Source organism: Trichoderma harzianum, assembly GCF_003025095.1.
Source record: "Trichoderma harzianum CBS 226.95 unplaced genomic scaffold M431scaffold_9, whole genome shotgun sequence".
In the NCBI taxonomy this organism is placed as follows: Eukaryota; Fungi; Ascomycota; class Sordariomycetes; order Hypocreales; family Hypocreaceae; genus Trichoderma; species Trichoderma harzianum.
Genome location: NW_020209257.1, coordinates 160,371 through 181,430, shown reverse-complemented (window position 1 = coordinate 181,430; position 21,060 = coordinate 160,371). Strand labels below are relative to the sequence as shown.

Below are 21,060 nucleotides of genomic sequence, written 5' to 3'. Positions count from 1 at the left end.
TGGGCGGCGGGATCGATCTTCCCGTGCGACGGCCCGCTCCCTCCATACTAGATACATACGCTTCCATCTCGCCGTTTCTTTAGGCCCCCAACATGCTCCTTGCGGAAGAGTACGTTTTTGGGAAGACTAGTGAAGCTTCTTGGGAATAACTCGTGTGATGGAGCTGTGGTGCTTTGACGTTAGTGGATGGTGAATTCGCTATGGATTTGACGCTGTGTTGGGCGGCTGAGAGTAAATTGCAGAGAGGGAATGACTGCACTGACAGATACATATGTCATCGTGACTTCAGTCCGACCAGTCGCTCAACAAGGTGAACAAGAAGTAGCTCATGCAATATGGCATGCCGTGTAAGTAGCCATGAAACAGCCCAATGCGCGAATGGCTAAGAGCAACATCGGCCATTTAAATAGAAGCCATGATGACCCCCTCTTGGAGGATGTGCCAAAATAGATCATATTGGCATGGCAGTTGCAATGCTTCTAACTGTAGGATACCCAATGCAATTGATGAAAGCTGCCTCCTGCGAGTGAACTGCTGCGGTCATGGCAATATCATTGGAACGGCAAAGATCTATGAGATCCAGCAAGGAAAAGGCCAAAGACTGGCCATTATGCTGCTGCAAAATGAAAAACGATAGATAGATATCACTCTCTTCTGCGGATTTGAGTAAGATGAGTTGGGTAAGTGAGTGAGTGAGATGAGGAACCGGATTGATAGATGGGTACCAGCACATCACATGTGTCAGCTATTTCGGCCATGTTATGCGCACTAACCACAACCGCAACACCTTTACTCCATACTTGAAAAAGAGCAGATGAGATCTGTAATGATGCATCATCTATGTTAGTGATGATATTGTAATCAGCATTCCAAAGCAGATTGATTGAGATAAGTCCCGGGTAAGCTGAATCTCGGAACCGGAGCGTCTTTCCAAAGAGATTGCGCGCGTCGGTAGAAAAATTAAAAGATTATGAGAGCATTTTAACTCCGCAAGCTAAAGACTAAAAAAAGAAGAGAAGAAAAAGACATGCATATTCCAGACCATGTTCAAGCTTGAAAAGCTGAGTCACGGCCCAACCTTGGTAAGCATTGTAAGCATTGCCAATAGGACAAAACAAATCTCTTGGTTGATAAAAGCTCTCTCCGCCAGGGCTACACTGCTCGTACAGCTCTATCTGGCATAATAAAAGAGATCCATTAGAGAAGCAATTAGTCTAATTTTCAAACTCCGCAAGCGTGACGAGCGGGAAGCCGGCGCTAACGACGCTGATTGGCTGACGCTGATGGCGATCTCTCAGCTGTCAGTCTAGCTCACCGCGCGGTTGTCAGTTTACTTGTAATCATACTCGTTCAAACATGCATCATATCCCTTGAGGGCTGACAATTTGTGTTGTTTACTTTGTCACGTTTTGGGCGTTAGACTACTGGATACGGGAAGGAGGAATGAGAAGGAAGCAGGAATGCATAAGGAATATCTTGAATTATTTTTGTCTTCTTCGTCTTCTAAATCCCAGTGTATTGTCCCGGGAATGGCGCGGCTTTAAGTCTCTTCGGAACCTTGCTTTGGCTCTATTCCGTACCTATTATACGAGTACTCGTACAGCTACCACGCCAGATTCCATCCGTCTCAAATCTCATTTGCCGTTTTGAGCTCGATCAGATTACAACCATGTACGGCGGGTCTGGGAAGGCTGCTAGTGCCATTTCTCGTGAGATGTAGCGCGCGCGTCTGGACGAGCAAGGTGCAAAATTCTGATCTGCCGGCGGAGGATCGCACACCTGGAAGATGCCGAAATATTATTAATCTCGTTCTCATGAGCAGCTTGTGTGACGTCCTGAGCCTCGCTGGATATCGTAATATTGCATCCTGGCAGCATGGGTCTTTTGATTCCGGTCTAACGATTCGCGTGTAAGTGGCAACGGCTCATGCAATTTGTTGCTTGCTTGGGCCGCTTTGCTTTGTCCATCAAGGGTATAGGGGCTGCGGAGTAACAAAGAACAAACATCTGGTATATATTCAGCCTGGTGTCCGTGCCTGTGCAAGTGCCTTATCCCGAGCCCTACCTCCGCAAGCAGTGTTCAGTCCTCGGGTATAACACCACAAACCACATCATCTACATATATATACCCCCTGCCCACCTCCTCACAACGCCGTCACCAGAGTCTAAATCTTCAGCAAAGAAACACAAAAAATCTATTCCAAAAATGACCAAAACCATTGTCGTCTTGGGCGTTGGCATTGCTGCCGCGCCTCTGATCCGCCAGACCATGCGCAATGTTGTCCTCAAGGAAAAGGACTACAACATGATTGTCGTCGCCCCAAACACTCACTTCCACTGGCCCATTGCCATGCCCCGAGTCGTTGTGCCTGGCCAATTGGCCGACGACAAGGCCATGATTGACCTCCGACCCTTCTTCAAGGAATATCCTGCCGACAAGTTTGAGTTTGTCCAGGGCGTCGCCAGTGCCATGGATCCTGCTAGCAACACTGTTGATGTCTTGCTCAGCTCCGGTGCCAGCCGTACCATCAACTACCACACCATCGTTGTTGCCACTGGTACTTCATCCAAGGACAACATGCCCTGGAAGTCCATGGGCGACACCGAGCACACCAAGAGCCGCCTGCGCGAGGTGCAGGAGCAGATTAAGAATGCAAAGAGCATTGTCATCGCCGGTGGTGGCCAGACGGGCGCCGAGACTGCTGGCGAGCTGGGCTTTGAGTACTCCAAGGAGGGCCGAAAGGAAGTCTACTTCATCTACAACGATTCACTGCCCCTCGCACCACCCGTCATGGACAGTGTCCGTAAGCAGACCAAGACGGAGCTGGAGAAGCTCAAGGTCAAGCTGGTGCCCAACACCAAGGTCACCGCTGTCGAGTACTCGGGCAACGACACCATCTTGACGCTGACGAGCTCTGACGGCAAGACCAGGACCTTGACGACCCAGGCCTACCTCCCCACAACCGGAGGCACCCCCAACAGCTCGTTTGTCCCGGCGGCTCTCTTGGACAGCGAGGGATACATCAACCAGACCGCGTCTCTCCAGGCCAAGGGCTATAACAACATCTTTGTCATTGGCGATATTGGCAACCTGGAGGGTAGCAAGGCTGGCGTTGCAGACGCGCAAACCGTCCACCTCATCAAGGCTCTTCCCATCTACCTCAAGGGCGGCGCCATGCCCGTCTACACCCCCAGCACCAAGGTCATGGTTGGCATCACGCTGGGCAGAAGCCGCGGCACTGGCCAGATGGGCTCGTTCAAGGTCTTTAGCTTCCTCATCCACTACGCAAAGGGCCGGTTCCTGGGCACCGATTATGCTCACCTGATTGCCGCTGGCAAGAAGACTTTGATGACGACGTACGAGAAATAAAAGTCAAAAAATGGTTGAGCTGCTAGAAGGAGAGACGAGGGCTGTGTTAATGCAGGGGCATGTTATACCATGGAACGCCTAGATTGCTCATTTGACGATGTTTCGTCGTGCATTTGAGGGACTTATGGGTTTCTCTTCACTTGTTTTCTTTGTCGGTTTTGTTTTTAAGTTAGATATCCATTTTCTGTTTCCAATTGCTTTCTCAAAAGATATCCATATGGGGTTATTATATAGTGTTGGTAATTGCTGTGTTGCCATGGTGCTGCTTTGGCTTATAGGAGTCGAAGCAGCATCTGGAGCAAGATAGAAATAAATATTTATTGGTGGTAATTGACTATCCCATGAGCTTATGAGTGAATCAATGAAGTCTACTTCTAAAGATACGTCCAATGAAGCTAGATAAAGTCAGTTCTGATTCACAATGCCGTGTAAAATTGATGAATTGGTGAGTTCTTGGGACGTGATAACATCAGTTAGGAGCAAGCAAAGTCAAAGGTGCTTCTACTCGTGAGTACTTCGCCATGCAAGCATTTGCGGCTAGATCTAGGTGCTCTGAGGTACTAAATTGTAATATTGTAGCAACTAAGTATCTGTTGTTGACACCCTTCCCCCCCCTCTTTCCGCTCATAAGTTCAAGTTGCCATGATTGTCTGCTGTCCTAATGTGGAAGGAGCGCCCTGTCCGCAAGACCCACTTCCACAGACGCGGAACAACGGCCGCTGAGACCCACCGGCATCTTCCATGGTACAAAGTACAAAGCTGGTATTGAGCGACACGATGCGACGCCACGACCCGCGAGGCTGTTTCTAATTCTTGCAGCCTCATCCACATCACAGCGACAGTGGAGGAGAGAAGAGAAGAGAAGCGCGGCGGGAGAGGAAGACGAAAGCTTGTCTCAGCCACAAACAAACAGCTCCCATCAATACAAACAGGCCCTATGGCTGTGGTGAACTGGCCTGCTCACCCTTCCAGGGCACCAACCAGTTCATGACAAGCTCCGATACCAGCCAATCCTTTGCTCTCGACACCGCGAAACCCTCCTCGTTTACACACAAAGACACATCAATTCAACTATCTAATCACCTCCACATCTCTCCCTACGAGCGCGCCGAGCCATGGACAACCGCATCTCGCCCACCGAGGCCCTCCGCGGCTCCATCCAATACTGGAACGCCTTCATCTCCAAATGCTTGACGAAGCGCCTCGACGCCGGTCCCTTTGAGGACTACGTCAAGCTTGTCTTCGCCAAACATCAGCTCACCCCCGACATCATCGCCGACTTTTTCCTGCAGCCGCAAAAGTCCAATTGCGTCAGCCCCGACCCGCGAATCCCTCCGTACATATCCGTGCTTACCCAGCTACGATATACCGATGCGGCGTCCATCCTCCGAGCGCTCTATAGATATTCGTCGCTGCATTCTCTGACATCACCACAGGCGCAGGAGCCAGCAAAGGAGCAGGGACAAGATCAGCAACAAGCACAAACACAGCAAGATGGCGAGACTAAGAAGCATCGCCGCTCGTCATCCCAAACTCTCTGGAAGAGCTCATCATGGCTCGAAGAGGTCATGTTCTACCATGTAATACGGCTTGTGGTGGAAGGCACTGCTCTCAAGGACTCTCGTACAGCATTGGAGCTCATGCACATCATCTCGAAATGGATGTCCTTGTTCTCCGCCGCGTCGAATCCTCCTCTGGGTGCCGACATGCTCGCAGGTGGCTTGCAAGATCCGCAAGTTCGCCACGAGATGGAGGTCTCCCGAGCTGCATTTGTCCCTCTGCTGCTTCGGCTCGTCGATAACCCGGCTCTTGTTAAGGCCATTAGCCACCCGGCTGTTAAAGGTAATATCACAGCTTATCCTCTCCGGCCACTCCACTTACTTACCATTTTGCATAGAGCCCCGAAAGCAGTTCTCAGAGAGCCTTACATCTTTTGTGCAAATCTTTCAACCTGTCCCGCAGTTCGTCGAGAAGCTTGAAATGTTTAGGACAGAAGTCCTTGCTCCATTGGACCCGATAGATAAGAACAACCAAGCTGCCAATGCTGCCATGGACGACCTACTGGACTCTACTGTGGGCTTGGATAGCCTGGTGATCCCGGACTTGCCCATATCTAATACACGGGCAGGACTATATATATATCTTGGTGCTTCTCTCGTTGGGCGACCATTGATAGACGACCATGCCATGTTTTCATACTTGAACAACAGGTACCAGGGAAATACTCAACAAAGCGCAATTGATCTGATACTGGCATCTTTCGACTTACTTGCAAATGCCGTCTTCAGAAATGAAGGACCTAGGGACGCCCACCTATTACGGTCCTTCTTGATAAATAAGGTGCCTCTGATCCTCGCCCAGCTTTGCTCTCCCGGTTTTGCGACGTCTGCCGAGTTTTGTATAACTGAGGCCCTTTCTCAAGTCGACACCAGCGTGTTTCCTACCGCATCGCTCATGTTTGATGAGTCGCGCAATAACAACCCGTACACAGAGAGTGTTCGAGAAGAGTTTTGCTCGGCTTGTGCCCTGCACGGGCTCATAGAACGCGAACACGTCGAGCGGATCCTAGGAGAAAGCTCAATGGGATATGAGCCCTCACAAGAAAAATACTCCAAAGAGAAATTGGTTCAGAGCTGTCTGTCTGACCCGGACAAGATACAAGCGCTGATCCGTGACATGGATAAGATGGATGGCAATGTAGGAGCAGTGTGCCAGGCGCTTGTCGAGGTTTGTTCCTACTCTGATGTGATGGTATGAGCTCGCATGCTAACGAATGCAGTTATTGCGGCAACTATGCAACAGCAAGGAAACAATGTCCCTGAAGATTCTCTGCAGCCAATTAGTTCAGAAGCCCCAGTCTCTAGACGTACTCCTCTTGTTCGAGAAACTGCCAGTTGTTTTGGAGCCTATATGCCAGCTTCTGGATGGTTGGCGATATGACGAGGACCAAGGCGAGTATCAGCCCGTCTACGAAGAATTCGGCGCCATTCTGCTCCTGGTGCTGGCGTTTGCCTACCGATATGGCTTGTCCCCGGCAGACATTGGCATCATGTCACCAGACTCGAACGTTGCCAAAATCATCAGCCGAGCTCATATCAGCGTTTGTTGGGATCAGATATCGGAGCAGGAGAACGAACACCTCAGTGGATGGATCCATGGGCTTTTCGACAGCGACGCGGGAGGTCTAGGTGATGACTTGATGTCGTCTTGTCCGCCTGCAGAATTCTACCTCCTCATTGCGACACTCTTTGAAAACATTGTCATTGCATATAGCCAGGGCGCTCTAACCGATGACGCCCTTAGATCGGGCATAGAATGTAAGTATCTGGCGGTTGTGGCGGCTCACTGATCATGCGCTCACCCATTATTCTAGACCTGGTTGACACGTTTCTACTTCCATCACTGATCCCGGCGATTCAATTTTTGTCCGACTACCTCTGGATCGAACAGAGGGAGCAGAAGTCCATTATTAAAATCCTGCAGCTCATCCTGCTGCCCACTTCTATTTCCGGCGAAGCTAGCACCATGCTTGCTGCGGTAAAGGGAATAGTTGCTAAACCCTTGGAGCACTCACTACGAGCATACCAACGACAAGATCCCAAGAACCAGGACATTGAGCCACTGCTGAGGGCTCTGAAGGATAGCTTGCCCCTTTCTAGGCGAACGGGAGCTGCTGAGCATCAGGAGCTGGAGATGTGGGCAACCAGTTCCAGCAGCGGCCTATCGGGGGCTACCAAACACCTGATCCAGGCCCTCGTCCAGTGGTGCATACATCCAGAAATGACGGCCATGCCGACCTCGTATACGCACCGGCAGATTATTGCCACGCTCAAGATTGTGGGCGCGTGCAGGCTTCTACGGGTCATGCTAGAAGAAATTCGCCAGCAAATGCTGACGGGCAGCGGAAGTGTTGTTTACGATGTGGTCACGGCACTGGTTTGCGCTCCAAACGTAAGCAATGATATCCCACCGACTAGTGTCTTATTGGATGAAGGAGGAAACATTCCGCCACCACTGCAGCGACGTCTCACTCTCCGGGAAGTCTTAAAGATGGAGGCAGAGGACTATCGGAAATTGCATAAGAAGGACGCCGAGCTGGCAGAAATCATGGTTCGCCTTTACCGGAGAGTGGAGGCGCAGATGGTGCTGCCGCCGCCGCCAATGCTGCAGGCGGCCGATATGCAGCTGGACCTGGCTGGTGACGCCGCGAGCTTGGTGGGAGATTCCATGGCTGCGGCTGCTGGAGTTCAGGGCGATGGAACACTCTCAATGGATGGTGTGGGCAGCCTGGATATGGGCATGGGCGGTGTTTCGTCTGATTTGGGCTTGGGGACGGCTGGTAACAATGGCGGGCTGGATGCGTCGGCAGAGGCAGATTTGTTTGGCAGCCTCGACACTGACATGGATGTGTTTGATGGATGGGGCGGCATGGATCTCGGAGGGCCATGATTGTTTTTGAGTGGTGATTTATTGTTACTGTTGGGCTGGAGAGGGAGGCGCACATGATGGGCTTTGGCGGTGATGTTGGATTCTGTCTTGCCCCCTGGTTTGCGAATATTTCATTTAGATGGGATGTTGAGGGGGGAATAATACCAATGTTTGATCCATAGAATGGCCAGTACAGATGCCTAGGTACCAATTTATCTATTACTGTACATGTTCTATTATCAAGTCTACCCACTGTTTAGATAACTATTACATGTCTATCATTCTCCTCTCCAATTGTATCGCATCAATATATCGATATAAAGGGCCATCGCCATTCCTTTTCCGGACAAGCTTCTTTTTTCCCCTTCTTCTTTCCAACAAAGGCAATTCACAGTGTATTACATAAGGTGGGGCCCTTGCCACGAGCTGTGGCCACATTTCCGTTAGTCGGAATCTGGGGCCATTTTTGTCCGCCTGCCTCAAAGATACAAAGCAGCTTCCAGCCTCTCCTCCAATTCTCTCTCTCTCCCTCCATTCTTCCCGCTCCATCTTTTTTTCTTTTTCTTTGCTCTTCCTTTTCCCCTTCTCCCTTTGGTTTAAATCAATTGGGTCGGGCCGCCGCTGGGTTCGTGTCGTCGTCGCAATGCTCTTCAAGTCTTCTCTCATCGCTTTCCTGGCCTTGCAGGTCTTTGGCGCAGTCGCTCAGGTGCGTGATCACGACAATGAATGAACTGCAAACATACGCAGCTCAACTAACGCAAGTTTCTTCCCGCAGACTGAGCCTGAGGACTTCCAAGGTGAGGCTGCCGACTTCGATATCAAGCCGCCTGCCACCCTCAATGCCGACATCAGGACCACGTTCCCCGACTCGGACATCCTGGGCGTCAAGCTGGTCAACGGCCGACCCACGACCGCTCTGATCGAGGTCACCAACAAGGAGGACGACGCCATCCAGGTCATCTTCGCCAATGGCGCTCTGTGGACCACCAAGGACCTGCCCGAGGGCGCCCCCGCCTACCAGGGCATCGTGCGCAACCTCACGGCCGTGCAGTACAGCCTGCAGATCGAGTCCGGCGAGACCAAGTCGATCCCTTACTCGTTTGCCCTCGACATGATGCCTCAGGATGTTCGCCTGCGTCTGCTGGCCGTCTTCACCAACGAGAAGGGCGACATCTTCCAGGTCCCCGCTTACGATGGCGAGACTTCCATTGTCGAGGCCCCCACCAGCTTCCTTGACCCTCAGATGTAATTTCCTCCCCTGGTTTCTCTCTCTCTGTGACTTTCTTTTGCTGACCCCGATTGTCTCTCTAGCATCTTCCTGTACCTTGTCCTCACTGCCGTTTTCGGTGGCACCCTCTTCTTCGTCTACAAGACCTGGATCGAGGCTCTGTTCCCCCAGGCCAAGCGACCTCGCACCGCCAAGAAGCCCGTCCAGAAGCCCGTCGACCCCGCTGATGCCCTCTCCGGCTCCGAGTCCGCCGGCAAGTCCTACGACGAGAGCTGGATCCCTGACCACCACATCAACCGCCCTGTCGCCAAGCGCGTAAAGTCTAGCGCCAGCAGCAAGAAGAAGACTGTTGAGTAAACAGGAGAAAATAAAAGAGATGCTGGGACTGAAACCGATGGTGTTTCGTCGCACCTTTTTTCTTTCTTCTTATTCTTGGGAAAGGCGGAGGGAGTTATTTTTTCCTTGTATAACAGCCTTCCCATTATGTGGAATGGTAGCGGAAACTTGTAATGTGTAGCAATACTTTCGTTTTACCAAATCCTTCCGACAAAGCAGCACGACCGACCATGAGATTGCCGAGATTATGGGTACCTTTTTTTAAAAAATTATGAAAGAAACCGCTGAGCTTGGGCTGGAATGGACACGGGGGTCGGTTTGGGATACAAAAAACACTAGAAAGAAATCATGTACAACATTGAGGAGGGGAGAAATGATAATGATACTTTTATTCCAGACCAAAGCCTTGTTTATATGCTTGTATCAAATTCTCAGGCCAAGCGTGATCTCTATTATACCATTGTTGACTTCATTCCCCTTTATACTAATCGCCATCATTCTATATTCATCCCCCTCCTCTTCTTCATCAAGCTCTCATCATGAATCAGCTTCAACTCCGCTGCGCATTCACATGTCCAAACAGACATTCCCACAAATCACTTCGATCCACCATCTCACCCGCAGACCGATCCTTGCTCATGAGCTTCGACAAGGCAGCTTGCTCCAACTCGAGCGTATTGGCCTCTTCAATATTCGCGTCCAGCAGCTCCGGAGTCGACTCTTTAGACTTCCCCTTGAGGTTTCTACCCATGTGCTCCATGCGGCGCCGAACTGAGAGATTGTAAATTGACTCCTCCACCGTCCCGGAGACAATGTAGAGCCACACCGTCGTCTCGTGGCGCTGTCCAATTCTGTCAACGCGGGCAATGGCTTGTAACTCGAGAGCAGTATTGAGAAGGGGCTCGCATAAGAAGACATGGCTGGCGTTGACGAGATTCAGACCGCTCGAGTGAGCTCTGGCGTGGAGAAGAAAGCATTCCACAGCGGGGTCTTCCTTGAATCTTGTGATGCCGTCGGGGTCGTCGATGGAAGCGTATCCAATGCGGAAGCGGGAAAAGGCGTTGCGTAAGATGTTCAGAAAGTCTTTGTATCTAATTGGCACAATGGTGAGTTGAGATACGTTTGACAGCAAGAGAAAGGAGAGTAGAGAACCGAGGCTTACTGTGAGAATACAATGGACTTTGCGCCGGGATCAGACTCGCGCAGCCACATCAAATGTCGAACTAAAGTATCGACTTTTGTCGTAAACGAGGGGCCATCCAGCTCGATATTCTTCATCTGCTCGAGTTGTCCAGCGTCAAACTCCGAATAGAGCATCGCCTGCTTTGAAGAACCCCGACGCTCCTGTGGGCTATCGTCATGGTTGTCTCCTTTCTGCAGATTCGAGTCCTCGTTGTGTACCTGCAGCTGTCGAGGCTTGATAACTATGTCATGAAGATTGTCCGCCTTAAGAGCTCTCTTACAGACGGGACAGTTGCGGTGGGCTTTGAACCACATCATGATGCATTCCTTGCAGAATTGATGGCCACACACGGTCAACACGCCCGTCATGAACGGCATCTGGCAAATGACGCACATCCGAGGCTCGTTCGACTTAGATCCAGTTTCCTTCAAGCTCATCACTGTTCACTGTAGTTAGTATCAGAGCGAACAATAGCTACCATAGTTTCTGTTCCACTTACGGTATCGATGCTTGGCCTCGCCAGACAGCAGCTTTTTGTGAAGATCTTCAATGTTTTTCTTCGCCTTTTCAATAGCCTCTTCAGTCTTGGGGGCTTCAAGAGGGAGCACATCATCTGAGAGGGCCTGCAGCTGTCGATAGTAATCCAACCGAGCATTCATAGCTCTTTCGAAGCTTTTGACTTCTGCTTCCAAAGCCACTGCCGCTTTATTCTGTTCTCCAAGAAGCGTTTGGGTTGTCTTCATCAACTTTGATGCAATGGTAGACTCCAAAAGCTCTCTGTGGCTCTGGTTTGTGTCTCTGGTAAGTTTCGACACCAAGCTGCGTAGCTCACTGATGGCGCCGCGCATGGACATTTTGGCCGTTCGAGGTTTAACTTCAGCGCGTCTACGGACCAACTCGATCAGTTTCAAAGGAGCAGGTCCCTCTCCTTCTTTCGCCATTCGGACCGACGTCTCAATCTCGTGTCTTACCAGTCCATTCGTTTGACCCGAGATGACGAATTGACGGTCCGCGATGATGGCCCGGAGAACTTGAACATAGACCATCAGTTCCTCTTGAACTTTGGTAGAATCTGCGAGCTCTTCTCCGGTAGTCTCGGTGCTCTCCTCTTCGTCAATGAGTGGGCGCAAAAGGAGCTGGACAACTTGCTCTCTCCATTCGTCAATCAAATTTGCTTGCTCGTTGAGCTCATCGTAGAGGGTCTCGAGACTCTCGACAATGTTGCCGCTTTCGATGCCCTTCTCGCTCTTCATAATGAGCTCTGGTATCTCAACAAAAGTCTGATCGTTGGCTTTCAGGGCGATTTTCTTCACGAATCGCATGGCTTTGCGATGACCCTGCCCAAGAATCTTCCTTCGAATCATCTTGGCATTCTCGTAGCCGTCGTCCTCAAGCTTCTTGAGACGCTGGAATTCTTCCGAGTCAGGCGGTCTCATCTCTTGGTTGTCCCTGATTTGAAAGTATGCGTTGGCACAAAAGAAGACAGCCTTGTGGTGCAGCTCAAGGCTGTTTCTTAGCCGGTTTTGCAGCTCGCCCAGTTTGCCTCTACTTCCAACTTCTTCCTCGGCCTCTTCATCTGATTCAATGTCTGAATCTGACACATCCTGTACCCTCTCCGAAACATCGCTCACATCCTCGACTCCTCTCTTCTCGCGGAGTGCTTCTCGAAGTGCTGCCTGGGCATCTGTTACCAGTTTGGCAGACTCGCCTTGCACCTCTTCCCAAATCTCAAGGGCCTCTCTGACCCGAGGACTGTTCTCAAACAATTGGCCCAGAAGCAGTCTGCTCAAAAGATACGCTCGCTCATCATTCCTGATAGCAGTTTCGCCTTGCTCCAACATAGCACTCAGCACTTCTTCTACTGTTCTCATAGGACGTTCCTTGCCCCCGAGTACTCGTCGTCCGTAGACACCTACTTCCGGATGAAGAGCAGTTTGTCTTAGTCGGTTGAGCCATAGTCTCATAACGTCTTCATATTCTTCCGGAACCCAGTCCTCTGCCAAAGGGCCACCTTCTGTATTGAGCTTGCACGCTTCCGCCATTTCTTTATACATTGACTGGTAATGCTGCTCTTCTACTGCAGTAAAGGGCATCGTTATGACGAACCGTCTTTGTGGTGGCAGAGATATCTCATCCCGTATCAGCGCCTTTGTATGCCGAATAGATATCGACTGGAAGAGTTGCTGGAATAATGACTTATGATGCGTAGTGAGTGCCTGCCAGACCTGCGGCGTAGAGCAGTAGGGCTCGTATCTCAGGAAAGATAGCAAACCAAGCAGATCCTTTACATCATCTTTGACTGGTGTTCCAGTGATGCCCCAAGCATTCACTCGAGGTATTACTCTCGCTAATGCCGCCGCCTGGCTGACACCGCTTTCAATCATCTGCGCTTCGTCGAGACAGACTCTCCACCACAATATCTGGACGAGGGGTGAAATAACGCGGCGATATGCCCTTTCATACCTCCTGGATCGTTCGGGAGGATTGATTGCAAAGTGAAGCTCCGCGGACAACACACTGTAAGTCGTCACCACCACATCATACCCGGCTAGCTCAACTACAAGTCGAGCTTCGTCCTCTTTATCAACTCCTCGACATCCAGTATAATGTTTTACACGTAATCCTGGAGCATGACGAGATAATTCAGATATCCACTGCGGCTGCAAGGGTTTCGGAGTCACGATAAAGGTTGCGCCGCTAAGAACAAGGTTCTCCTGGCCTGGTAGGAAATCCGGAGGATGTTCTGGTTGCCGCCTATGCAAAAGGATGAGACTAATCATTTCCAGAGTCTTTCCCAGTCCCATTTCTTCCGCCAGAATACCACCTTTGACAAGTCGGCTGGCCTGGTAGTAGGGGGTAGGGTCTCGAGTAACGGTTTGGAATACATCACTGAGATATATCTTGCGGTCGTTGGCATCATTTACGGCACGGAAAAAATCTAGGTCCAGCTTCTGCTCCTCCTCCAATAATGGATGGATAGCCGTGTCTTGCGTGGTCCACTTTACTCCTTCTCGACGCAATAGCCATTGCAATGTTCGCTTTTGGTAGGGAAAAAGGGTAGCGTTTAGACCAGGAACATGAATGGAAAGGGAGCTGGTATCATCTTTTGGTGGTACATGTGCCGCATTGTAGAAATCCATCGGTGACCACGAAGCGGGGTTGACCGTCCTCCATTGCGGGGGAAAGAAGGCATTAATCAGCTTCTCACTGCATCGGCGCTCGTCTTTTCGTCGTAACGGCGCATACGGGGATGATGTTTCATTCCAGAAAAGCTGAAGAGAGATGGTCATGGAAGCAAAGCCTTGGTGATGCTCGATCACAACATCGGCGCCTACCCAAATAGCGCCTACGGTTGTCCTCCTCAGACTTGATTTCTCGATATCGAATATCTCGTGGGCATTTCGGTCCGCATCTCCCGGTCGTAGACGTACATGCGCGACGAACTGGCCAAGGCGACTGGCCGGTAGCGTTCTGATCAATAAATCTTCGCCAAGGAGACCGAATTTGAGCAATGATTCAACACCACGATGGACACTACGGCGGTTTGGGCTTGAAGCCTCTTCACATCGGCGCGAGAATGATATTTCGGCTTTGGCGACACAGATGCTAATGTCTGATTCACGATCTATTTTGCGACGCTTCGACGAGGGGGGCTCGACATTATCGGGGCTATCTCTGATATGTCCGGAAGGACCTTGAGTAGATAGAGAGTCAAAAAATTCTAGAAAAGCAGATGGAAGGGTATCTTCAAAGATGGAATAAACGTCAGTTTGTGAATACTTTGCAGGGAAACACAGCGGATACTGAACGGACTCACCATCGTGTCCGATGTCGAACGTGGGCCACGCCGCGGGCTTGCGCGGTGCCCTCTTGCGGAACATCCTGTATGAATCTCGTTAAACCGGCGTGTCTTGGATTATTTTGGATGATTCAAACACAAGCCAGCACCACGCATGGGAGATGCGCGCGCTGTCATGATGAATCGGAGATGTGAAGGAGTGATGATGCGACAAGTTACTCGACATGGAAGGCAGCCGGAAGTAATTCCAGGCCTTATCAATTGGACAATCCAAATGAACCAATGGAATGACACCGATAAACGGGGTGTGGCCATCACCCCACTAATTTACTTAAGCCTTGCTTAGCTAATATCTTCAAAATCGAATGGATCAGACCAAAGAAAGTTCGCATGTCATAGCATTGCGCGGGCTGGGCTCGAAAAAGAGGATTTGTAGTGCCAGGACCGTCAACTGCCGGGTTTTTGTACGGCTACCGTTCAAGGTAATTCTTGATGTCATTGTTATTCATGAATTAGCGGCCAATTTGCCATGTCAATGCCGCTGACCACCAAAGATTAGGGCTTCCTCGACGCAGTCACGATGAAGAACGGGCTATTACTACCCTTGCGATTCCTTCGCAGCACCAGCTTCCTGGGCGCAAACCAAGCACGATGGCTTCACAAGACGAGACCGGCTCCGACAATCCCGCAGCCTAGACCATTCGTCCCCGACGTCCAGACCTTCCTCACGCTCATTGGCCGCGGCCTCAACAAGCACGCCTCCAAGTTCCCGTCATGGGAGTCTCTCTTCTCCCTCACCTCGCCACAACTCAAGGAGCTTGGAATCGAGCCTCCCCGAAACCGCAGATACCTGTTGCAGTGGATGCAGAGGTACCGAAAGGGTGCGTTGGGACCTGGCGGAGACTTCAAGTACGTCACGGACGGCCAAGCTCTGCTGAAAGTAGCAACACCACCGGCCTCTGTTGTCAGCGATGCGAAATATGTGGTCAATGTGCCTCAGGACCAGGAGGCAGCTCTGGAGGGTTCTGAAGTCCTCCCTCGACCCAATGGCTACACAGTTAGAGGACTCAAGTCAATAGCGGGGCCGTTTGCGACACCCTTGCCGCAACAGGCCGGTGCAATTGTCAAGGTTACGGAGGGCATGTGGGAGCAACGTCAAGGACGCAAGATTGATGGTGGTGAGAGAAGAAGGGCGGAGATTCGCTTCAAGAGACGGTCAGTAGAGCGGAGAGCTGAGCGCGAGGCGGAAGCGTTGTCAGGCTTCTAAAAGGGAGGACGCTTGATGGCTAGCGCATTGTATATTACGAAAACTCTGTAACCAATTGTTGTTATTCTAGTGCTAGCAATTAAAGCATTGCCATCTCATGATGTAACGATATGAATCTCGTGGTGTACCGAGGAAGCGTCTAGGCTGCCCGCTTGTTGCTAGGTTGGATCATATTATCGACTTATACTAAACCACTAATGCACTCTTCTCTATGGGTAAATGAGTACGATAGAAAAGGATCTTTGCTAGACAGTAGTCCAACAACTGAACTTACTAGATATCTGGATGTCGCGCGCTGCTATTACTGCAATATTTGTCTAGTGTCCACTACTTCTGTTATATTGCTATCCGTATATGCTACAACTGTTACCCTACCATCTACTACCTACTAGTTACTGTATCCCCATTTTGTTTATGATGTAAGACACTGGATAGCCGATTTGGGGAGCTGATGAATGAATCCCCAGAAATAGTTGCAGCTTCCCCTTGCATACTTTCAGGCAGTCACTCTATTTATATTCTCCATGGTTATTGAGTATTTTGAACGACTGACCCTATGGGAATATCTGATCCAAGATCCTCTTTACCATTGCAATTCGTCTAAAGCTATGATGTACGCTTCAAGTAGAAAGATGCATCAATATAAAAACCAGTTGACAGTGTTTGATTCATTCATCACCGCATGTACTCCACAAGAATGACAAGAGAGAAGGTGCTGATAATACAGACGAGGTTGAGATACCACCCAATGATTATGACAAAAATAATGAGTATGATGAAATTGTTACACTGAACAATATGATAGATATTCTTATTTCATAAATGAAGTCACCTGGAACATCGTGAGCAAAGCACAACTTTTTTATGTAGCTTGGCTCGGTAGCGACAGCCGACCATTGGGACGGGCCATTTTAAGCATAATCTAGGCCGCAACTTACACGGACGCCAAAATACCAAGCAATCATGGCGTTTGCCACAAAACCCGGTCCTGGCCATCATAATAAATCACAAGATGTCTCACCGACAAGAAACGGCTGCCTGAAATTATCGCCAAGCTCAGATAGTTTTGTTTGTTTTGTTGTTGGCACGCTAAAGACGATAGTATTGACGGTAAGATTAAACCATCGACCCCCCCTTGCATTTTCGCGAGCTCGACTACTGAATAAGCCATCTTCAGCCGCAAAGGATTAGCACCTAGGCACCTGGACAAGTCACATCACGTCCGCCGTCAGATATAAGCATTGGCACTGCAGGAGGGCTTGCTGCCGCCTCTTCTCCAATCAACCGCGCTGCTTTGTCCAAGTGCCGATTGGAACGTCAAGTCGTAGCCGAAAACACGGGATAGCGCGAGAGCTACTCGTACTTCAGGCATCATGTCGTGTTAGTCGGTGATCTCGTTTGGGTATGGAGCGCCCATTTCTGGGCTTGCTTGGACATGGCCATTCACAGAGGCCATCCCGCTGGTTGCCTCGACAAGCTGAAAAAAAGCCCGCGATTGAGCTGTCAGTCACATGGGGGCGCCGCAGCAGCAACGTTAGACGCAGCCTTGGGGCAATTATTCGAGAAGGAAGCGAGCATTGGGCTGACAGGGACGCCATAGCTGCCCCCGGTCCAGCAAATCGAGCGAGGCCTCGCCCGCCACAATATGCATGCCGTGGGATTTGGGATTCAAGTCGGTGCGGCTAGAGGAAATGAAAATGGTCTGGCCCTGACCCAGCCAGATGCAATGGCCCGGCTGGGTGCCCCCTATATTACCACGAAGCAATCCGTACTCTCGGGTCGCTGGTTGTCCCGCCTCATCATCTGTCTCTGCTGCTTCGACATATGACTTGTCCATCAGATTTGTACCTGTAGGGGGCTCGACATGCTGTGGAAACGCGTCGCCGCCGTCTTGCTGTTGGCCGCAGGGCGAGAGTCTCTCGCCCAGAGAGCCGGTAACGAATCAATATGCGACTATTACGCAGCCCAGCGGTACGGTGCGAACAATGGCACCACGCAGTTGCTCCTCGTCCAGAGCATCGTCACTCTCGCCTATGCTGGGAGCGCTGGTCTTCCAAACCCAATCGACGATAACACCGGTATTTTCAACAAAGGAAACTTTGATGGAATTCATGTATACCTTCGGCCTTGGTTCGACGGCTCAAGTAAGACAATCCTCTCGGTGTAGTTGTACAGGCCCCCAACTTGGCTATCCGTTTGTTGACCCATCATGATGGCACACTATAGAGGCGACGACGAACTTAAACAATCAGCCTGTGGGCATTGACTGGCTAGATGGAGGAGCTACCGGGCCACTCATGGCTTTCTTGAATGGCTCTGCGAATTCCGTCAATATAGACAAGTCGACGAATCAGTAGTAAGTGTTTTCATGGCTTCTTGCCGCCTCACTCAATCATAACCGTTACCGTACTCACCATTGTCGTTTCTCTCAATCAAGCCGCCTCTTCACTCACTGGTTTACGGCCTTTGGTTTTGTCTACGGTTGCAGTCTTGCGCCAAAGTTTCCGCGGACGGCCGACAGCGGCGGCCCTCTTTCCATGTCCTATGTCCACAAGTTTATGAACCTCAACCAGACGCACATCGGATACTTTATTGAACAGCTCACGCTGGCGAGCAAGTACTTTGGCTTCTCAGAAGAGGATGCACAGACACTCGACACGTTTATGAATGCGCGATACGCCGTGCGGTGCGCGCCCCCTATCAACGGCCAGCTCTACTCAATCTGCTTCGCAGAGGAATGCCCCCTTGCGCAGCCCAAGCCCGATTGCGATGCATACAAGGACCTTGGGCCAAGTGGAACGAGCAACGTTTCGGTGGTGACTACTACGGTAAATAACCAAGCATCGGCAACGAGCTCGACGGCAACGACTTCAGAGCCCCCGAGCTCTACGACTACGGCAGCTGGGGATGCAAACCCCAGCCCGGATTCCAAGTCCAGCTCGGCAACCCTATCCGGCGGAGCGATAGCAGGAATCGCCATCGGCGGCGCGGCAGTTTTGCTTCTTGCCGTCGGATTGTTACTGTACTTTCGCCGTCAGTCGGCAAAGCCGCAAATCGTGCCAGTCCCTGTACACTCAGGTGGATATGGCTCTCCTGCTCACCCCCCTAATGCGTATTACGCCTCTAACGCGCACATGAGCATGGCTTCGTCGTCAATCCCACAAGAGGCGTATATGGGAGGACATAGCGATATGTCTGGGTTCTGGGTACCGCCAAAACTACCGCAGGAGATGGGGCAAACTGGCCATGATGAGCCTGTGGTACCAAGGCCAGCGACAATGTCGCCACAGCTAGCTGAGATGGAGAGCCCGTGACAGTGACGGTATTTTAGAGATTGTCTGTTGAGCGTTGCGTTTTGCGTCGTGCGGATTACTGCGTCGTGTATCAGTATCAATAACTTGAGTATAATAACCCAAGCAGGCTGGGAGAAACTGACCAGAGATGGAAAATAATAGAATCATGTCCGAGTAAATGCCCCACGTAGATGTCACATGAAGTATTTTTGTTTTCTCGTGTAGTGTATAAGTTGCTGTTACTCACATACTAGACTTGACTCTTCCCATCACATGTCTTGTGAGTCTTTCTCTTCCTTCCATGTTTCTCGGGAGTTGTCCGAGTCCATTTAGAAGAACCTCTTTCTCGGCATAACGCATAACGCATAATGTTTAGCATATAACGTAGATTTGAGGCAAAAGTTGACATTCTAAATAAAGAACTGAGCAGTTATTGGATCAAAGAAGCCTTTTTACTCACAGTTTCGCCCCTTACCATCCACAAACTTTTGGGCCCCTCTTACTGAGCCGAGAAGATGCCACTCTCAAGCTATCGCCTCACCGGGGTAACCAATGCGACGGAGTGTCGGCCGACTGGAAGACAACTGTTGATGCTAATTAAAGAAAACCAGGGAAAAACCAGCAACAGAAAAAAAGACGCAAAGCGGCCGAGATGCGCGGCCGATGGGCAAAACCAGGCAAGAAGTAGTTGAAAGAGGGACCAGAGCTCTCAGCTGAAAACCAGGGTAGATCAGATGCATTGCTCCCCGGTAGAAATGAGGCATAGCGTGAGGAGGTAATTCAGAAAGACAGCGATATCAGCGATATCATTGACTCGACAACGTATGCCGAGCATCTACGGCTCATTCATTCTTTTTACACTGAATCATGTAGGTGTCCGTCCTGGGTGGGGGCTCTCGAGGACAGCCAAGCTATTATGTAGATCAAATAGAGGAACCCCTGCAACACCTAAGAATAGAAAACTCTCGAGATTAGAATCTCTCTCGCCCTGAATACTTGTCGCGGGTTAGTGTAGATCACCATGCTCTTTTCGACAGCTACGTGCCCTATTTTTGTATACCGACCTGACCCGTGGTATTCTTGGCAGCCCTACGGAGCATGCAGAAGGGCATCCGCGTTTTAGCTCAAAGGATGGGAACGCATGGCAAGCAGGGATGGTGAAAACCGCACGCGACATATCGCAGCATGTGTTTATAACATGCATTACTAGTAATGCGGTTTGTTGAACCGCGCGAGCGTTGGCTCAATACCACCTTTGGAGCTAGCATTGTGTATCCTGCCTCGGCTCCTTGAATAGATCTTTCTTCCTAGACAAGGGTGAGAGCCACGATGCGGCATGAGAGATGTCGGGAGGGCGCCGTTGACGATGCCACACTCGCTAACCCATCTCATCAACGCCAGGGAGGGAAGAGCGAGGAGCTAGTGGTCAATGCTCGGTAAGAGCCTCAAGTGTAGTCATGCCCTAGCATTCCCATCCGTGATCTCTCCGGTATTCGTTATGGCGAGAAGAAGCAATAGCGTGTTAGACTCTGGGGGAGGCAATCATCATGGTTGCCTTGCCTCGTAGCAACACTCTTAGGCAGCAAGTACACCCATCTTTTCTGCGAGTGCCGATAGAAATGCGATTGGTGTACCAGTCGGGGTGATTTTGAACCACACAAAGTGTAATTCTGTAGCAACACACGATCTCATTAGCCCGACTGCGTTCGGTGTCGCCGCCACATCTCACGTCGAATGCCCAGAAAACGTTCACTTGGCTTGCCCAATAGGCTATCCTAGCCATGGGAATTCATGAGACATCCTAATACGATGAGCAAGGCGAGACTTCTGGCACCGTGGTGCCTGGTGACGGTGGGGTGAGGCGCGTGGCTTTTGCACGTACCACCCCATCGCGTGCATGGCTTGAGATGAAGCAACCCTCCTGAACTCAGAGCTGAGAAAGTGTTCTGACCAATGCGAATAGAGGCTCGTTCGTATTGGTGGAATTGGAGGGAACGAAACATGCTCGTGAGCTGGTGTCTGCGCTGTCGACCATAAGGCGTCGAGCAGATGCCGAGCTGTAAGGATTTCCAAGCATGCTTATTGATGCTAAGACGAGAGAATGAGAAATGACGGCGATATAGCTATATCGTTTAAGGTTGTGTATTACGAAGCATA

The 21,060-nt window shown here is 50.5% G+C and overlaps 6 protein-coding genes across 6 annotated transcripts; 5 read left to right on the top strand and 1 right to left on the bottom strand.

Moving 5' to 3' along the window:
- Positions 1 to 2,205: 2,205 nt before the first annotated feature.
- M431DRAFT_18106 (hypothetical protein) lies at positions 2,206 to 3,388 on the top strand (the record flags this gene model as incomplete). Its single annotated transcript, XM_024913128.1, has 1 exon — positions 2,206 to 3,388. The coding sequence occupies one exon, from the start codon at positions 2,206 to 2,208 to the stop codon at positions 3,367 to 3,369; it is 1,164 nt and encodes a 387-aa protein (XP_024772232.1). The 3' UTR covers positions 3,370 to 3,388.
- A 780-nt stretch (positions 3,389 to 4,168) lies between these two features.
- On the top strand, positions 4,169 to 8,046 carry M431DRAFT_532310 (hypothetical protein). The gene is made up of 4 exons (XM_024920857.1): positions 4,169 to 5,211; positions 5,267 to 6,096; positions 6,149 to 6,686; positions 6,743 to 8,046. Exons 1-4 carry the CDS (start codon positions 4,485 to 4,487, stop codon positions 7,816 to 7,818), a joined length of 3,171 nt encoding a protein of 1,056 aa, XP_024772231.1. The 5' UTR covers positions 4,169 to 4,484; the 3' UTR covers positions 7,819 to 8,046.
- Positions 8,047 to 8,440: 394 nt separating this feature from the next.
- On the top strand, positions 8,441 to 9,382 carry M431DRAFT_483699 (hypothetical protein; the record flags this gene model as incomplete). Its single annotated transcript, XM_024916141.1, has 3 exons — positions 8,441 to 8,503; positions 8,573 to 9,042; positions 9,109 to 9,382. The coding sequence occupies 3 exons, from the start codon at positions 8,441 to 8,443 to the stop codon at positions 9,380 to 9,382; spliced, it is 807 nt and encodes a 268-aa protein (XP_024772230.1).
- Positions 9,383 to 9,911: 529 nt separating this feature from the next.
- On the bottom strand, positions 9,912 to 13,834 carry M431DRAFT_89648 (hypothetical protein; the record flags this gene model as incomplete). Its single annotated transcript, XM_024924044.1, has 3 exons — positions 9,912 to 10,452; positions 10,524 to 10,983; positions 11,044 to 13,834. 3 exons carry the CDS (start codon positions 13,832 to 13,834, stop codon positions 9,912 to 9,914), a joined length of 3,792 nt encoding a protein of 1,263 aa, XP_024772229.1.
- An 889-nt stretch (positions 13,835 to 14,723) lies between these two features.
- Positions 14,724 to 15,708, top strand: M431DRAFT_509825 (hypothetical protein). Its single transcript, XM_024919367.1, has 2 exons — positions 14,724 to 14,825; positions 14,903 to 15,708. The coding sequence occupies exon 2, from the start codon at positions 14,924 to 14,926 to the stop codon at positions 15,608 to 15,610; it is 687 nt and encodes a 228-aa protein (XP_024772228.1). The 5' UTR covers positions 14,724 to 14,825; positions 14,903 to 14,923; the 3' UTR covers positions 15,611 to 15,708.
- Positions 15,709 to 17,474: 1,766 nt separating this feature from the next.
- On the top strand, positions 17,475 to 18,924 carry M431DRAFT_7088 (hypothetical protein; the record flags this gene model as incomplete). Its single annotated transcript, XM_024921833.1, has 3 exons — positions 17,475 to 17,754; positions 17,837 to 17,966; positions 18,048 to 18,924. 3 exons carry the CDS (start codon positions 17,475 to 17,477, stop codon positions 18,922 to 18,924), a joined length of 1,287 nt encoding a protein of 428 aa, XP_024772227.1.
- Between the last annotated feature and the right edge of the window lie 2,136 nt (positions 18,925 to 21,060).

Excerpts from the sequence above, each read along its gene's own strand:
- M431DRAFT_532310 (XM_024920857.1), top strand. The coding sequence starts at position 4,485 with ATGGACAACCGCATCTCGCCCACCGAGGCCCTCCGCGGCTCCATCCAA. Across the intron at positions 5,212-5,266 it reads TAGCCACCCGGCTGTTAAAG|AGCCCCGAAAGCAGTTCTCA; the intron begins GTAATATCACAG and ends CATTTTGCATAG. Across the intron at positions 6,687-6,742 it reads CCTTAGATCGGGCATAGAAT|ACCTGGTTGACACGTTTCTA; the intron begins GTAAGTATCTGG and ends CCATTATTCTAG.
- M431DRAFT_509825 (XM_024919367.1), top strand. The coding sequence starts at position 14,924 with ATGAAGAACGGGCTATTACTACCCTTGCGATTCCTTCGCAGCACCAGC.